Raw genomic sequence first — 14,101 nt, 5'->3', positions numbered from 1 at the left:
ACTTTCTATCCAGTCTGCTGTCTTTTATGCCTCATAGCCTGGCTCTTATCCAGAGCTTTCTTACAACTTTTTTTTAGCACCATTGATTAAAAACCCACTGAAATCACATTTTTCCTTTCATTTTGATAGAGACTATAAATTCCCCTAGCAAAAAAATCTCTTTTTTTTTTTCCCCCCATATCTCATCCCCCTCTTCCTGGCTTTTGTCTCCATTGATTATGTTACTCACAATAATTCCTTTGTATCTCCAGCCTTCTCCCTTCTAATGTTTGGTCACAAAGCTCCTGAGCGATGCTACTACCAGGTAGAAAATTCAAGGCGCTTGGCTTGGCCTGTGTAGGGAGATGACAGGTATTTGCATCTTTTCTCACATGTGCATCAGATGTGAAGAGAGTTAAAGAAAGCGGGATGTTCTTGCTCTCCGTCCCCACTGCAGATGAAGGAAATAAGACAGGAAAGGGAAGGTGTGGAGCAGAGTCTTACTAGTGATGGCTGTGTCACAAAGGGGTTTAGGAAGCAGCCAGCCCAAGGCAGGACATCCCATCTGGCAGCATGGTCCTCAGTCCTTTCAAATTCTCCATGTTGAGGCTCACCTCAGAAAGCAGAAAGGATCCATCCTGCTCTAAACTGGAAGGAGCTGTGCTCGCCCCTGCCCAATGCAGCCCTGCTCTCCTCCCCCCTCTACTTACTTTAAGTGGCAAAAGCAACTGCTTAAAGGGTAAGCTAACAGACACATGATCCAGCTTTTATTTGTAGAGCACTGACCACACTTCAGCACTTTACTTCCCTTGCCCTTTTTAAAACAGGCTATTCTTCACAGATTGCAGAAATGAATCCAAGTTAAGATTCCTTCACAGTCCCCCAGTGAGATACTGAATCCCCACATACACAAATGCATACACACACTCTACATTCAGTCCTGCTGAGTGGAAAAGGTACCTTGAAATAAAGGTACCTTGAAATTACATTGCCTCTTGTGAGCCCCATGCACGTTTCTGTTTGGGGAATACTGCTGGGTCACTGAATCGAGGGAAACAGACATCAGGCTGTTCAAGGAAGAGCCCGCTGTAACTAGAGCAATACAGGGCCATTTTGTTTTAGAAGCACGAAACCTTAACTCTTTCCAGTGATCACTTTTATTAACACAATGGGCCAAATTCAGAGTGAAATAAGAAACGGCAGCAGGAGGACTGAGTTGAGTGGAAGTTGCACACTGATGGAAAAGGTCTTAACATGCACAGTAGAGGGGTCAGAATTATCTCGAGGCACGCTAATCAGTGTAAATAAAGTATTAGTTACTCCTCTGTTAAAATGAGTACAGTCAGCAGAAGTTTCCCTCTTCCCCATCTCACTTTGAGGCATACCAATATGTAGCATTCAAAAAGCATTTCACAAAGTTAAACATTTATTAGGAACAAGAACTATTACAAAAAGATACCCATAGTCTAGATATATACAAGAGGTTTAAACATAGCATTTTCATGTACCTTTAGCTATAAAAATACATTAGATTAACTGTATCCTAATTTATAAATATAGTTCTTTAAAAAAAGTAGTATTTCATATGAAAGCCTTACTGTGCAATGAAAGAATATATACCCTCTAAGGGGTTATTTTAAAGTTAGTGTCTAATGTTATATAACTTAGAAAATTCAGTGTGTAGAGTCAAACCCTGATTTATACAATAAGAGATACATCAACTTTTTAAAAACTTGATACGGGAAAAAAAAGTGTTGAAATATATATTATACATATAAAGCCAGAATACTAAGATTTTAAGATTTTCAGATGATTTCAGTTACAACCACTGTTTATCAAAAGTGAATACAGAGATACATCAAGATAACCAGCCTTTTACTGTTTGCCTTACCTCCCTACTGTCTGACTGCAGCCCTAGAAAACCGTTAAGTAGGCAAAAGTAAAATATTTGTCTGAGAAGATGTTTGCGCTCTAAGTGTATTACAAAAATAGAAGCTTATTTACAATGTTCCCATTTGGCCTTTCATGGGGTAGGGAGGACATTTTCTTCACTGGATGGGGAGATTTACCTGTCCCACATATCCATGGGAGGACAGGCACTTAGTTGTACACAGCTGTTGGAGGTATGTCATTTAAGAAATTAAGCAGTGTTGAAGTGCAATTTCAATGTTCAACAACTAATAAGGAAGTTTAGGCTCATGCAAACTTTTTCCTTACTTACCACCACCCACCTTCCTTCCCCCTCCAAAAAAAGGTCCACTCACAACAGAGCTTGTTACTGACTAGCTGTCTCTCTGATCACAGAAGTTACCAGTTAAGTTCCTGCTTGCATCGGAGAATAGAGGTTAGACTTTCATTCCTGCTTCAAGCCCTGACATCCAAAAAACTCCAAGCAAGTCTTTACTAGCACTCTGGGGAGAACTGTCAATATTCCACAGGAAACCTGTATCAGTTTGCTTTCGGAGGATGAGCCCAGTGAGATCAGCTAAACTTCCTAACAAGCTGACACCACTAAATCCTGCATACGTACAGCTCCTGCAGACCTGGGACTTCCCATTCTCTTGCCAGTGGTTCTCCGGTACAGAAACAGGAGGAGGGGGAAGGAAAGCAGTGAACTCAGGATCTGATGACAGCAGGTGGCTTTTCATCAATCTCATAGTAAGTAATGTCTGGGTGTGCAAAGAAATTACAGCAGGAGGTGCTAAGGCATGAACTTAGTGTGACAGCCACTCCGAGGATGCTATTCATGTACGTGCATGCTCATATGACTATAAGCAAGAGACAATTCGAAGCAGTTTATTCCTCAGTGAAGGACCAGCTACAAGACAACGGCACTCTCAGGGGCATTTACTGCAGAGGCGCCGACACACTGAGTTCAGCCATAGCTTATTCCTTGGTAACTCATTTGTACACCCACATCTTTAGCATTCAGTATGTGCTTGGGAGCACCTGCCTTTTTATACTGTACTTCCAGAACTCTATTTTAAGCTACATTCACAAGGGAAAAAGAAGCGGTGAGAAGAGCTTATAAGTTTTACTCTCATAATGACAGCTCTGGCTCAAAAAATGGAGATGTTCACACAGCCTGAAAGTGAAAGAGAGAGGAGGACAGCTTCTTGCAGCTCTTCTGCTCCCTCTCCCAGATCAGAAGGACTGGTGTGGGATGTTTTCTGTGGGGTATCTACCATGCTACATGTTTAGAATTCAACTCTGTGTCATCACGGTAAGTACAGTGCAAAATCCTCTTGCAAAAAGTGCTATAGTGAAGGTATGAGATACAATTGTGACTCATTCGGAGCCAGAAGGGCTAGCAAGTCAGTAACTTGCATATGCAGCATGTGTAATGTGTGCACACCAAAACATCAGGTTCAAAGGACGCTTTAAAGCCTAGCTCTGTTGGGTGAAATAATGGCCCCAAAAGAGTTCTCCAGGAAACTCCCATCAATCTCATTCAGGGCTAGAATATCACCAATATGGAGGATGCACGTATCTTTAGAGAGACCAAGATAGCTCTTTCAAATAAAATTTCTTTAGATCCTTCCTTGAAAGTTTGCACTCCCATCCAAAACTTCATCTGCAGTCTTCACACAAACTCCATCAATGTCAGTTAAGTTGTATTAGCCCTACTACTCAGGTCCATTCATGCCAAGAGAAACCCACATGCCTCTGAAGGTGTTTAACAATCAACTAATTGTTTCACAATCAACTAATTGCTAAAGGTACCAGTAAGTCTCTCTAACACGCCCTTGATGTCCAAGTCCTTCAGGGGTACAGTTTGAAAGCAGATGTCCCGCTGACAGGTGACTGACCAGCATTTTAGTCACAGGTAGCAGACAGATGTACAGCCAGGGACTCGCGTAGTACACGTGTGTGCTATGCTGCCAGTAGGGTCAGTTAAATCAGTTTTCCAAGAGCCAGTTGACAAAATGGAGTCCAGTAGATTCAATGTTTCTAGAGGAAAAAAGTTAGGTGTTTCCATTTTCTTTCCTACCCCTCCCCTCCCACTTGCTCTGAATACACCCCCGATGTGTCACATTCAGAGTGTCAGCATTTTTAGGCCTTCTGTTTTCATGGACTCTTCTGGGAGAGTTTAATGGTGACTGTTTTCACTTCAGTATATTCTGCCAAGGCATATTCACCACTGGAAAAGAAGAGAGAGGAGGGAAATGGACAAAGGATTGTAGCGTGTTAATGTGTGCTTCTCTAAGATAAGAGATTTCTGCACAAGTGCATCTTAGCCACGGATCAACAGCTGCTGCAGATAACATCAGGCCATTAAAACCAGATCTGAACTAACATCAACTATCATTTTGGCTCCCCACATCTAATAATCTATGTACGCGCATGTATGTGCACACAATTACACGCTGTCGTTACTGTGGTCACAGTAACTCACAAGATGACACCTTGTGACTCTTGGCCTAGTGAAAACAGTATATTGTGAGATGCCATAAAAACAACATCCACATGAACATACTTATCAGTGCTTAAACAGTAATTGAAGTTACTTTTTCACTGAAAGTAGGCTTCTGTCAACCAGATAACTGCACATCAGGGGGGCACAGTTACTCCAGAAATCGATATTGATGACAAACCCAACCACTGCATTGTGTTGTAGTTGGTGGCAACTGCCCTCATTGCCATGCCTTGCCCAAGGGATATACCCGACATCCTTTAATTAGCCAGGCAGTCAGGCAAAGTAAACCATAAGGTCTCAGTATGTATCTCCCTTTTGAGGATTCATTCATTTGATGCGCTTAGCAAGTGAGGCATCTGAGTATCTCAGAGCAGCAGATGCACCAGCACTGTTGCTAGAAAGGGTTCCTGGAAATAAACCTGCCTTATGAAAGAAGAGGTGCATTAGATTCCTCTGTATGGCATAATAAAACCCGCCTCTCTCATGGACAAGAATAAAATTAAGATATAAGTCAGTTTCTCAACTCTTCTTCTAACTTGTAGGATGACCTTGTTTTAAAAATGTCTGCATTAGTAACTAGAGAGCAGGAATGTCTGGTAGCCAGCTGAAACAGGTCGGGCTGGGGAAAAGGGACAGAAGGTCCTTCTGTAATTTCCTAAATTACAGGCAAGCTTAGAAGGCAGGGATCTCTTCTTGGAGATCATTCCTTGTTTTTCTAGCTCCAGCACTTGAAAGCTAGACGTGTGATGCAGCTGTAAAGGGAGGCCTAGATACCAGCATGTAAAGGTGGAGGACGTTTGAGGTGGATACAAGTGGCCCCACGCCAAAGTAATCTAAAAATCCTTCTTGATCTAAAGATCTAACTAGTAAGAAAAGAATGCCTGCAAGTGGAATTGACTGAATGGAAGTTGTTAATAGTTTATAAAGTAGATGAAGGTACTCCTGAAGGCACTGCTACTGTTCTCAAATCTGTGCTTTATATCCACACTGTACTGGCCTAGCACCAACCTGTGGAGCAAGCTGCAAGCCTGGTGGTTTAAAAGCAAATTCAACAATATTATTACCAAGTCATAATCACTACTGCATTTACCAACCATATATAAACAAAATACTGAGCAAAACTTACAGTTCTCTGCCATTGCCTGACATTTTAAAGCCACCAAAAGGAGCCTGTGCATAGAGTGCATTGTAACAGTTGATCCTATGATAAAAACATAAAGACAATTCAATACCAGGGAGAAGCAAGGTGATGACAACAGCAGCGTTACAAAAGGCTGAAATCTGTTACAGTTCCTTTACTCGAGAAATCAGATTGTAGCAATATCATCTTATTTTGCTACAGAAACAGAAGACATTTGAGTAGTGCTCCGAGTCTGATTCATATCTCACTTCATAATCTCTAATGGCTAAGGCATTCATGCTAGAGCTGGAATTTATGTTGTGTTCAGGGTCATGCTTAAGGGTAGATGAAAGTCTGCCCCAATTTAATGAAGTGCATTCTGAAACAAACATGCTTACACAAAGTTGTCTGAACACTCACAAACAGGCCCTACCACCCACTTCCAGGTATAGAAGAACAGCTGGCCTGCATTAGACACTTGTGTCACAGGAAAAAAGAAGCACTAGCCCCTTTTCTGTAGACAACGGGTAGGAGGAACTAATGCAGATGCCTCCTCAGCAGTTTAGGGAGATGAAATGACTGAAGAGAGCCGGTTATGGCTTGGTGCAGTAGGACTGCACCTTCACGTGTGTACAGTACATAGATCCTTCAAAGCCCAACATCCCTTTTTTATTTAAATATTTTTCAAAGAGGTGAATTCTTCTGGCACAAATTCTTGAAATCAGTCCTCTGTATGCATCAGGTTCAGAGACCAGATCAAATTCCTGTCTTCAGTGGGAAAAAAAATACCAGAATTCCACCTTTAAAACTATTCTAATATAAAATAAGAAATGTTGTAAGTAAAATAGCTACTTATCTTTCTGACAGTGGTACGATGCCATCTACTGCCCATAATGGTTTGTGCAGGACCCCAGTTGATGCTACCTTATGATCATAAGAGTTGCTCTTTTCTACATACATGATTTTGGAAGGCATCACGTCTGGCAGAACTTAGTACAACCCTTACATTTTCAGAGTTCTCCAGATGTGAAGAACTACAATGACTGAATGAACAAATGCACCATTTCGTGCCAGATCGTCTGGTCCTCACCGCCTTATTTTGATGAATGGATGTTGCTTAGGAGAATATCAAGAATTGAACAGACTACTAACACATCTGACCTCCAGCATTTACACGGGATTACAAATCATACAGCCCTCCCCACTCCCAGCATACAAAAGCACAGCCCAAACTGAGATCTCACACTGCTTACCAGACAGTTCCTGACTGCAATGCAGAAGCTAACATTAATGCTCTGTCCAGATTCTTTGTGAACACCGCAGCCGTGAGTCCATACTCAGTATTGTTGGCTCTTCTTATGACCTCTTCTATACTCTTGAACTTCATAATTGGCTGAACTGGCCCAAAAATCTGCACACAAATTAAACATTAGCATGGGACAGCCTTTGCTACTCGCGGTAATTTTGAAGTAATCAGAATCAGAAGCTCTGTTTGGATACTATAGTTGAAGTGTTATACACTAGCTTTTCTAGAAGTCACTGGTTGAGTCTCTTAAATTCAGTTTAGTGACCAGTTTTTAAAGAAAGTACAGTGATGTGCTGTAGTAGTTAATAAATGCAAAGATCCAACATCTAGCGGATCATCTACAACAATCAAATAAGCAGTTAGATCTGGACAAGTTTCAAATGATTCATCCTTACTCCATTTACAATTCATTCCACTTTTGGACTCAGAAGAAGTTGAATGCATTCAAAAAGAAATTAATGTACTTCAAGCATTGCAAGTTTTCTTCTTTGGCTTTAACTTTGCTTCTGCAAGTGTATGCAGTTAATTTGCCTGCAGAGCATTTACCACGGATGCGTTTGACCACAGACTTGGCATCCCAGGTTGTTAGCACAGAAGCAGCCAGCACACACAATACTTCCCAGTTTTGGGAATGGAATCTCCCATCACGAACACTAACAAAGGTGGGGCCTGCGTGGTCTTGCAATATAATAATCATTCCCCTACTGAAGGTGAGATAAAGTCTCACTTGTGCCCCATTGAGGGCTAGGCTAACCAAATTGCCTGGCCCTTCGGCCCATACAAGTGTTTCTATTTTTCACCCTTTTGGAAGATGCAGGTATTTAACTGGAGCCTTGATCCTAGGCAAAGAAAAAATGTGCATTTGCAACAAAACCGTATATGAATGAAACTGGTTAAAGCTCATGAATCATGACTGGGGATTTGGAGTCAGTTCATTAAAAAAAAAAAAAGGCCTGTCATGGGATTTTCAACTTTTATCCCCCTCTATTTTTAGAATGCAACTCATGCCCAGACTGACTGATATCTTTCCCAGGTTCCTTGGAGATTCTGCGGCAGATCTGAGACATCTAAATATTTTGTCGGGAGTGAACAGTAAGCAGCCCCATAAAATGCACTAGGCTAAACTATAAAAAACAAGTGCCAGTTGGACTTCAGCAGCTACTTATTTTCCATTGGGGAACATGATGAAAAGTAGATTAACTATATTTCAAAGGAATATCACAGGATCTAATCACATGCAGCTTGTTCATTTTTTCTGCATATGGATAATGGAAGCCAGAGTATTAGATCTGCATTTTGCTGGCTTTGACCATATTTCTTATTGGGAAAAAATGGTCAGTCTCAGGGGATTTCACCATGGGAAGAGACTCTGAGATTATTTCAGACGCTAACACTACTTGAGAAATGTTCTTCAGTAGCAGCATAGCAAGACCATTCCTTCCCTGCTCCCCAGTGTCAGGTCCCAGGGTTCTCATTCCCTCTTTCTGCAATAAAGCAACTCCTTTTTACAAAGAAGCGGGTCAAGAACACACATCATACTCTCCCCTATCACTTGGAATCAGCATGTACTGAAATCAGCTAAGCAATTTCAAGTTTACTCAGTAGGAGGTGTGTGAGAGCACATGGCACATACAGCCATCAGTCTGTACAGAGGAGTGTATAATTCTGTCTTCAGAAAACCTTCCAAACTACAGGGCAACATTGAATTGCTCCAGTCTGACACTACTTCAGTTATTTTTACTGAGCTTTAAAATCTAAGATTCTGTCAGAAACCAGTCCATCATCACTATTCACAAATAGCATTTACAGCAGCTACATCTAGATAAGGCGTTCGTTTTTATTTTCTGTTATATCGAGTTCTCTTCAAATGAGACCCAAAAGCCTTCAGGTAATGATACCTACTAGATTTTTATGTGGGTTTGTTACTGTACAGTGAGCACACTCACAGGGCTACTTCGCTTTTGGAAAACAAAATAAAATGGGGGAAAGCAGCAAGGCAGTAGAAATGGCTGGCAAGCAGGCACTCCATTAGTTGCACAAAAGAATAAAATGCTGCTAAAATATTTTGGCAGCATTTTTGCCTGTGCTGCTCTCCTCCTCACATCCTCTCCCACCCCGACTCCGGATTCAAGCTCACCTTGCAGACACTTCATCAGAAGAATATGGATTTCACAGTTTTTAGGATGTTGTAATAAGTAAAATATGTGAAATTTCTATTCTCCTTTCAAGTCTTCACTTCAAACCACGACCACACCTCTTTTCTACAGCTGCTTTCCCATTTACATCATGGGAATGCATCTAAAGGTTCAGGTGACTTGTACTGTACCTCTTCTTTGGCAATACGCATGTTGTCAGTGACCTCTGAAAACACAGTGGGTTTTATAAACAGGCCTCTGTCTTCAATGGCAAGACCCCCACACTCCAGCTTAGCACCTTCTTTCTTCCCACTTTCTATCAGCTCCAGGATCTTATCAAACTGGTTTTGGTCAATCTGTCAGACAAAAAGAAAGAAAACATCAGTGATTTGCCATTGCTGTTCCAGAGGCTGAGACCTGCTGCTGCCATGTTGTATATCCAGGGACATGTTTGCAGGGCACTGCTAGAGCAGGTAAGTTTACATCTCATCTATGACTGCAAGTCAGGCAATAAGCACAATGAAAGACAGGAGATAGGCCCTGAGCCACAGAAAACAGAAGGTGAAGGTACATATGGTAGTTTAACCTAATAGTTTGCTGCCACATGGAGGGAGTCTCTTCACTTTCCCTTCTGCTGCATCCCAGACATGCATTTCCATGGCTCACTTCACACCAGCTCTGGGACCTACTAATTGTCCCTCATAGCATCCTTCTGGACAAACTGTCCAACTGTGAGATAAACAGGTTCACACTACAATGAACTGGGTGAACCCCAGAGCTCAAAGTCTCATAATGAACGGGGCTACATCTGGCTGGCAGCTGGTCACTCGGGCGACTTCAGAGCAACTACTGCACCGAAGTCATATTTGTAAAAATAGAATCACCTTTCGAGGATCTCAGAGACTAGTAGCATCCCAGGATGTTTTGGTTTTCTGCACTAGAAGGAGACATCCCTCCATCAGCACAGTGGGTCCTGTGCTGGGGAGAGGTGCAGAAGCCCAGTACTGACCAGTACCAGTCCTTCTTTTGTGCTCCACGTGCAGCGTTGCACTGCAGGTGCTGCCAGGTTTCAAACAAAGGAACACGGCTATTTGCACGATGCATAATTAAGCAATGAAACACCTCCTCACAGCATGCTGCAGGTAGTAAAAGACTAATGGAGATGTTCAAACAAACAAACAAACAAACTCAACAAATCCATGGAGGTGAATTAAATAAAAGACTCCACCACTGGCTCATGGTTGCCTGGGAGGTGATTCTGAATGCCAGCTATCACCGAATGCTTGTGCTGGTTCAGTACCCCTCCCTACACATCTGCTTTTATTTTGGCAGGGCCGGTTGCCAGTTGGGACTGCTTACACGGAGTGTTCCACACTCGACTCCTCCAGATTACAGACTATATCCTGTCCCTTGCTAATCCTGGCCACACACAATCCAAGTTTTCATGCTTTTAGACAAATATCAAAGCTTCAGGAGGGTGTCCTTAGGGTACTTCTGGTACACAGCAAAACCAGAACAGCACATCTCCTGCCACACAGATGTGCATATCACATGCGCTGTGGACAGCTTGTACTAAGTGCTCGTGTTCTCTCATGTGTTATACCCAAGAAAACACTTGATACATGCTACTGCACAAAGAAATGCGTGCCCTCGTGTAGAATACAGGGTGTCACATAAGTAAGCTTGGCAGGTGTCACGCATATTGTCTCTTTGCCTGGTTGCTTAGTTGCTGAATGTAAATAATTTGAAAATATCTGCAACTGCTTTCCATCCTGGCATGTCTGTGATCCAGACCAATCCAGTTCATCCACTTCACAACACAGAAAACAAAACAAGGATATTTATACAGCTGTAACTTGTTGCAAGGCAAACTACAGTTAGATGAAAAGACACTGGGGAAAGAAAACATTTGTGAAAATGACATGCAAGGGTGGAACTGTTTGTCATTGTAACTAGAGCTTGCAAGGCTTGTTTAAATTCTGTTCCCTATTCCACTATTATTTATGGTTTGACTATTGCCTTCTATTAAAAACACACTAGTAGAGCAAATTCTATTTTTTGTCCATCTAATTCAAAAAAGAGGAAGGCTTTTAAAAGATCGCTGTAATGCTGAGAACCCCCAAATCTTCACGTCTTGCTTCATTTACTTCAAGATTGCAAGACGCGGTTTTTCCTTTTCCAAACCTAGTATTTGTAATCCTACAGAATAATCCCACAACTGTGTCCAACAGACTGACACACGCTCTTTCTACTCACATATTCTACTTTCAAACTTTAATCCTAACATCCACAAACACCTACGGTCTAAGAAAAATATTCACTGTCTCAAAATTCAAGCAGTGGGGTTTGGGCTGAATAACTTCTGGCTAGCAAGTACCACACAGCAGCTTTAGAGCTTATTTTCTTCCTGTAAACCATCCTTTATAGTCCAGAAGCCCCAGTATTTGGGGTTTTACAGCAAGAAAACTAGCCTAGTCTTGTTCTGATTTAATCCCTGTTCTAGTCCACCAGGACCTTAGTCTTACCTAACGCAGTCTGCTGTTCACAGCTTTGTAAATGCTCTGGTTAACCAGCTTGCCATCTGTGCAGATTTACTTTATTCTTTCCTATGATACAGCTCACAGGAATCCGAAGTTGAAAAGTGCCCTTGGTCTGTTATTTGAGGTTGGCACTTCACTCAAACAGCCCTGATTACCCCTCAGGTCTCTTGTGGTGTCCTTTGAATTCCAGCCAGCCAACACAGTCAGACACATGTGAGTTTTGGCGAAGTCACATCAGAAGCATGCCTCACTTCTATTTAAACTTAATACTGTTTAAATTTGACTTAATTTTGATCGGAGAAGCGCAGTTTATACCAACATAACCCAATATTGCAGCTGACACAGTATTTTCCCTATACCCATGCCACAAGCATCCATGCCAGTGCACGGTAATACATATCAGGGAACTGATCTGACTAAAACGTTTCTTCCTCACTTCCAAAAAGGCTGGTTCAGCCCTGAATCAGCCAGTTCCCCAATCTAGCTTATAAACGCGGTTCAATATAGGAAGGAACAGCTGCAGACAGGCCCAATTTTCCAGGACTAGCTTACATCAAGTTCTCACAGAACAGTACTGTCTGTCCCTCTCCAGGGTGTCCCCTGCAGCTACCCAGAGCACTGTGCCCAGCTTGGTTTCACACAGCACCAGCTCAGAGCTCGGGCTGCAGAGAATCTCCTATTTCACGCTTTTTGAGCTCTGTTTAAGTTCCTGGTCCCGTTGTCTGGCTAAAAGCACCCAGAGCTGGTGAAGGACCAAAAAGATGATGGGCTACAAACCCCAGAGCCTAAGGGCTGGCTCTAACTTCTTCACGTTGCTGGCGTCTAAACCAGTGATCGTCCCAGAACGGGGGCTATACAGCAGCCTCTGTACAGGTTTTGTTCATCCTCTGACCCACAGAAGGAGAGTAAAAGCAATGACCTGGATCTAAGGAAACTAAGGCCCAAAGTGGAGAGATGAAGGGCAAGAGGAAGAGATTTTTTTCTCCTAGTGACTCTTCCTTTCTCCATCACTTCAGAAAACCCCCTTCCTCACAGCGCAGCAGGTTACTTCAAGAACAGAGGAGAAATCTGGTCTGGAAACTACAGTTCAACGGTAGCTTGTGGGCAGGTGTGAATCTTTGCTACTTTGGAGGTATTTTAAGCCCTTGTGACACTACATCATTTCTTTCTTCTGCTCAAATTTCTGTGTGTTGCATCTTACAACAGGCTCCGGAGAGAAAGCAACCATAGCTGCAGAGGAAGTGGTTTGCACTGGGAGCCACATGAAAGCCTAGGGTTTCGCAGTTTCCTTCCACTTTCTCAACACTTTTCCATCCTGGACTTGACAGAGAACTTCAGGTATGTGCACATTGGGTGCTATATCTCCCACCCACAGGCAAGCCAGAACAGGGAAAGAGGACATACAAGCCATATTTACAGCCTGGCCAGACTCTATTTGTACTTACTGTTACCCTTAATTACAGCTCTGTCTGCAGTCTCCCTTAAATCACAGCAGCGATACCAGAGCATGGTGCTCAGCCAGCCTGCCAAGTACTGAGGGCAAGGATGAGCTGAAAGAAGCAGCCCAGTTCTACATGTTCTGCCCAGTGCGGGGTGTTTCACCCTTTAAAACCCCACTACTACTTCCTATGATTTCAGGGGCTGTTCTCATCAAGTCAGTGGTCTTTGTCAGAGCAGCCAGATGAGCATGGTCCTCACAGGACTAATTATTAATGCAACTCATTCACTGCTACTAAGAGCTGTGTAAGGCTTAGGATGATATTATATCAAACAAACAAACAAAAGAAATAAAGCCGAGAGCTCTTAACAGAAGGCAAGAGCAGACCCTGTGATAGTTTGAGGGTCAGCTCATCTCTGCTGAAGCAAGTTCCAACATAGGATTATCTCCCTAAGAATGCTGAGCAGTTTGAAATCTCTTTCTAGGCCAGTTACAGGGATAGACGCAGAACCAGCATGATCTGAGGATGTACATTGACTTATTCCCCATACATAAGAACACACAATTAAGATTTCCCTTGCCCAGATCAAGAGTGAATGGGCCTAGAGCTCCAGATAAGGGGAGGCAGATGTCCCATGGTCATCCCCTCACTGAGAGATCCCATATGGCATCAAGGAAGAAAATCTCACAGTGCAGTACTGAGAACAGGAGGCCTGGGCTATAGCTTTCTGGGATTCCCCCTTTATTTTTGGAAGCAAGCAGTGGCCCTGCAGAAGATCTGACTCAAGGATCATCTTCCTCCAGAGCTCTCGACTTCAGCTGAAATCGCTTTGAAAGGAAGAAATAAGATGAAGGCTCTGGAAGCACTGACAAAACTGGTTGTGACATCAGCTTGGCATGGTTCTTCCTGCTAATTCAGCTGAAACCTCTCCAAAGGATCAGAAGCGGGGCAGAGGAGGAGAGGGAAAGTGGGGACTCAGGAGTCTCTGGGTTTTAACTACTTGTCATCACCAGCACAGCCAAGTAGCTGAACGGTCGTTTCTGCAGCTGCACCCATCTGTGCGTCGCTGTTCCTCGCTGCAACATGCTTTGTATTACTGTACCAGGGAGGCAGCCCCTTCCATAAAGCTGGATAAGAAGTGAATTAAATACATTTGTGTTTAAAA

At 42.8% G+C, this 14,101-nt stretch overlaps 1 protein-coding gene across 1 annotated transcript in view; it reads right to left on the bottom strand.

Moving 5' to 3' along the window:
* Nucleotides 1–1,392: 1,392 nt before the first annotated feature.
* The window catches only part of ALDH1A3 (aldehyde dehydrogenase 1 family member A3), a 36,780-nt gene continuing 24,071 nt past the window's right edge, over nt 1,393–14,101 (bottom strand). Inside the window, exons 10-13 of the mRNA XM_040569485.1 lie at nt 9,149–9,313; nt 6,770–6,927; nt 5,523–5,597; nt 1,393–4,120 (exon numbers count right to left, since the gene is read on the bottom strand). Of these exons, the coding sequence (XP_040425419.1) occupies nt 4,048–4,120; nt 5,523–5,597; nt 6,770–6,927; nt 9,149–9,313 (471 nt within the window). The 3' untranslated portion in view covers nt 1,393–4,047. The remainder of the gene's footprint in view (nt 4,121–5,522; nt 5,598–6,769; nt 6,928–9,148; nt 9,314–14,101) is intronic.

This window comes from Cygnus olor, chromosome 11, assembly GCF_009769625.2.
Source record: "Cygnus olor isolate bCygOlo1 chromosome 11, bCygOlo1.pri.v2, whole genome shotgun sequence".
NCBI classification, from domain to species: domain Eukaryota; kingdom Metazoa; phylum Chordata; class Aves; order Anseriformes; family Anatidae; genus Cygnus; species Cygnus olor.
This window is presented reverse-complemented; position numbering and strand designations above follow the sequence as displayed.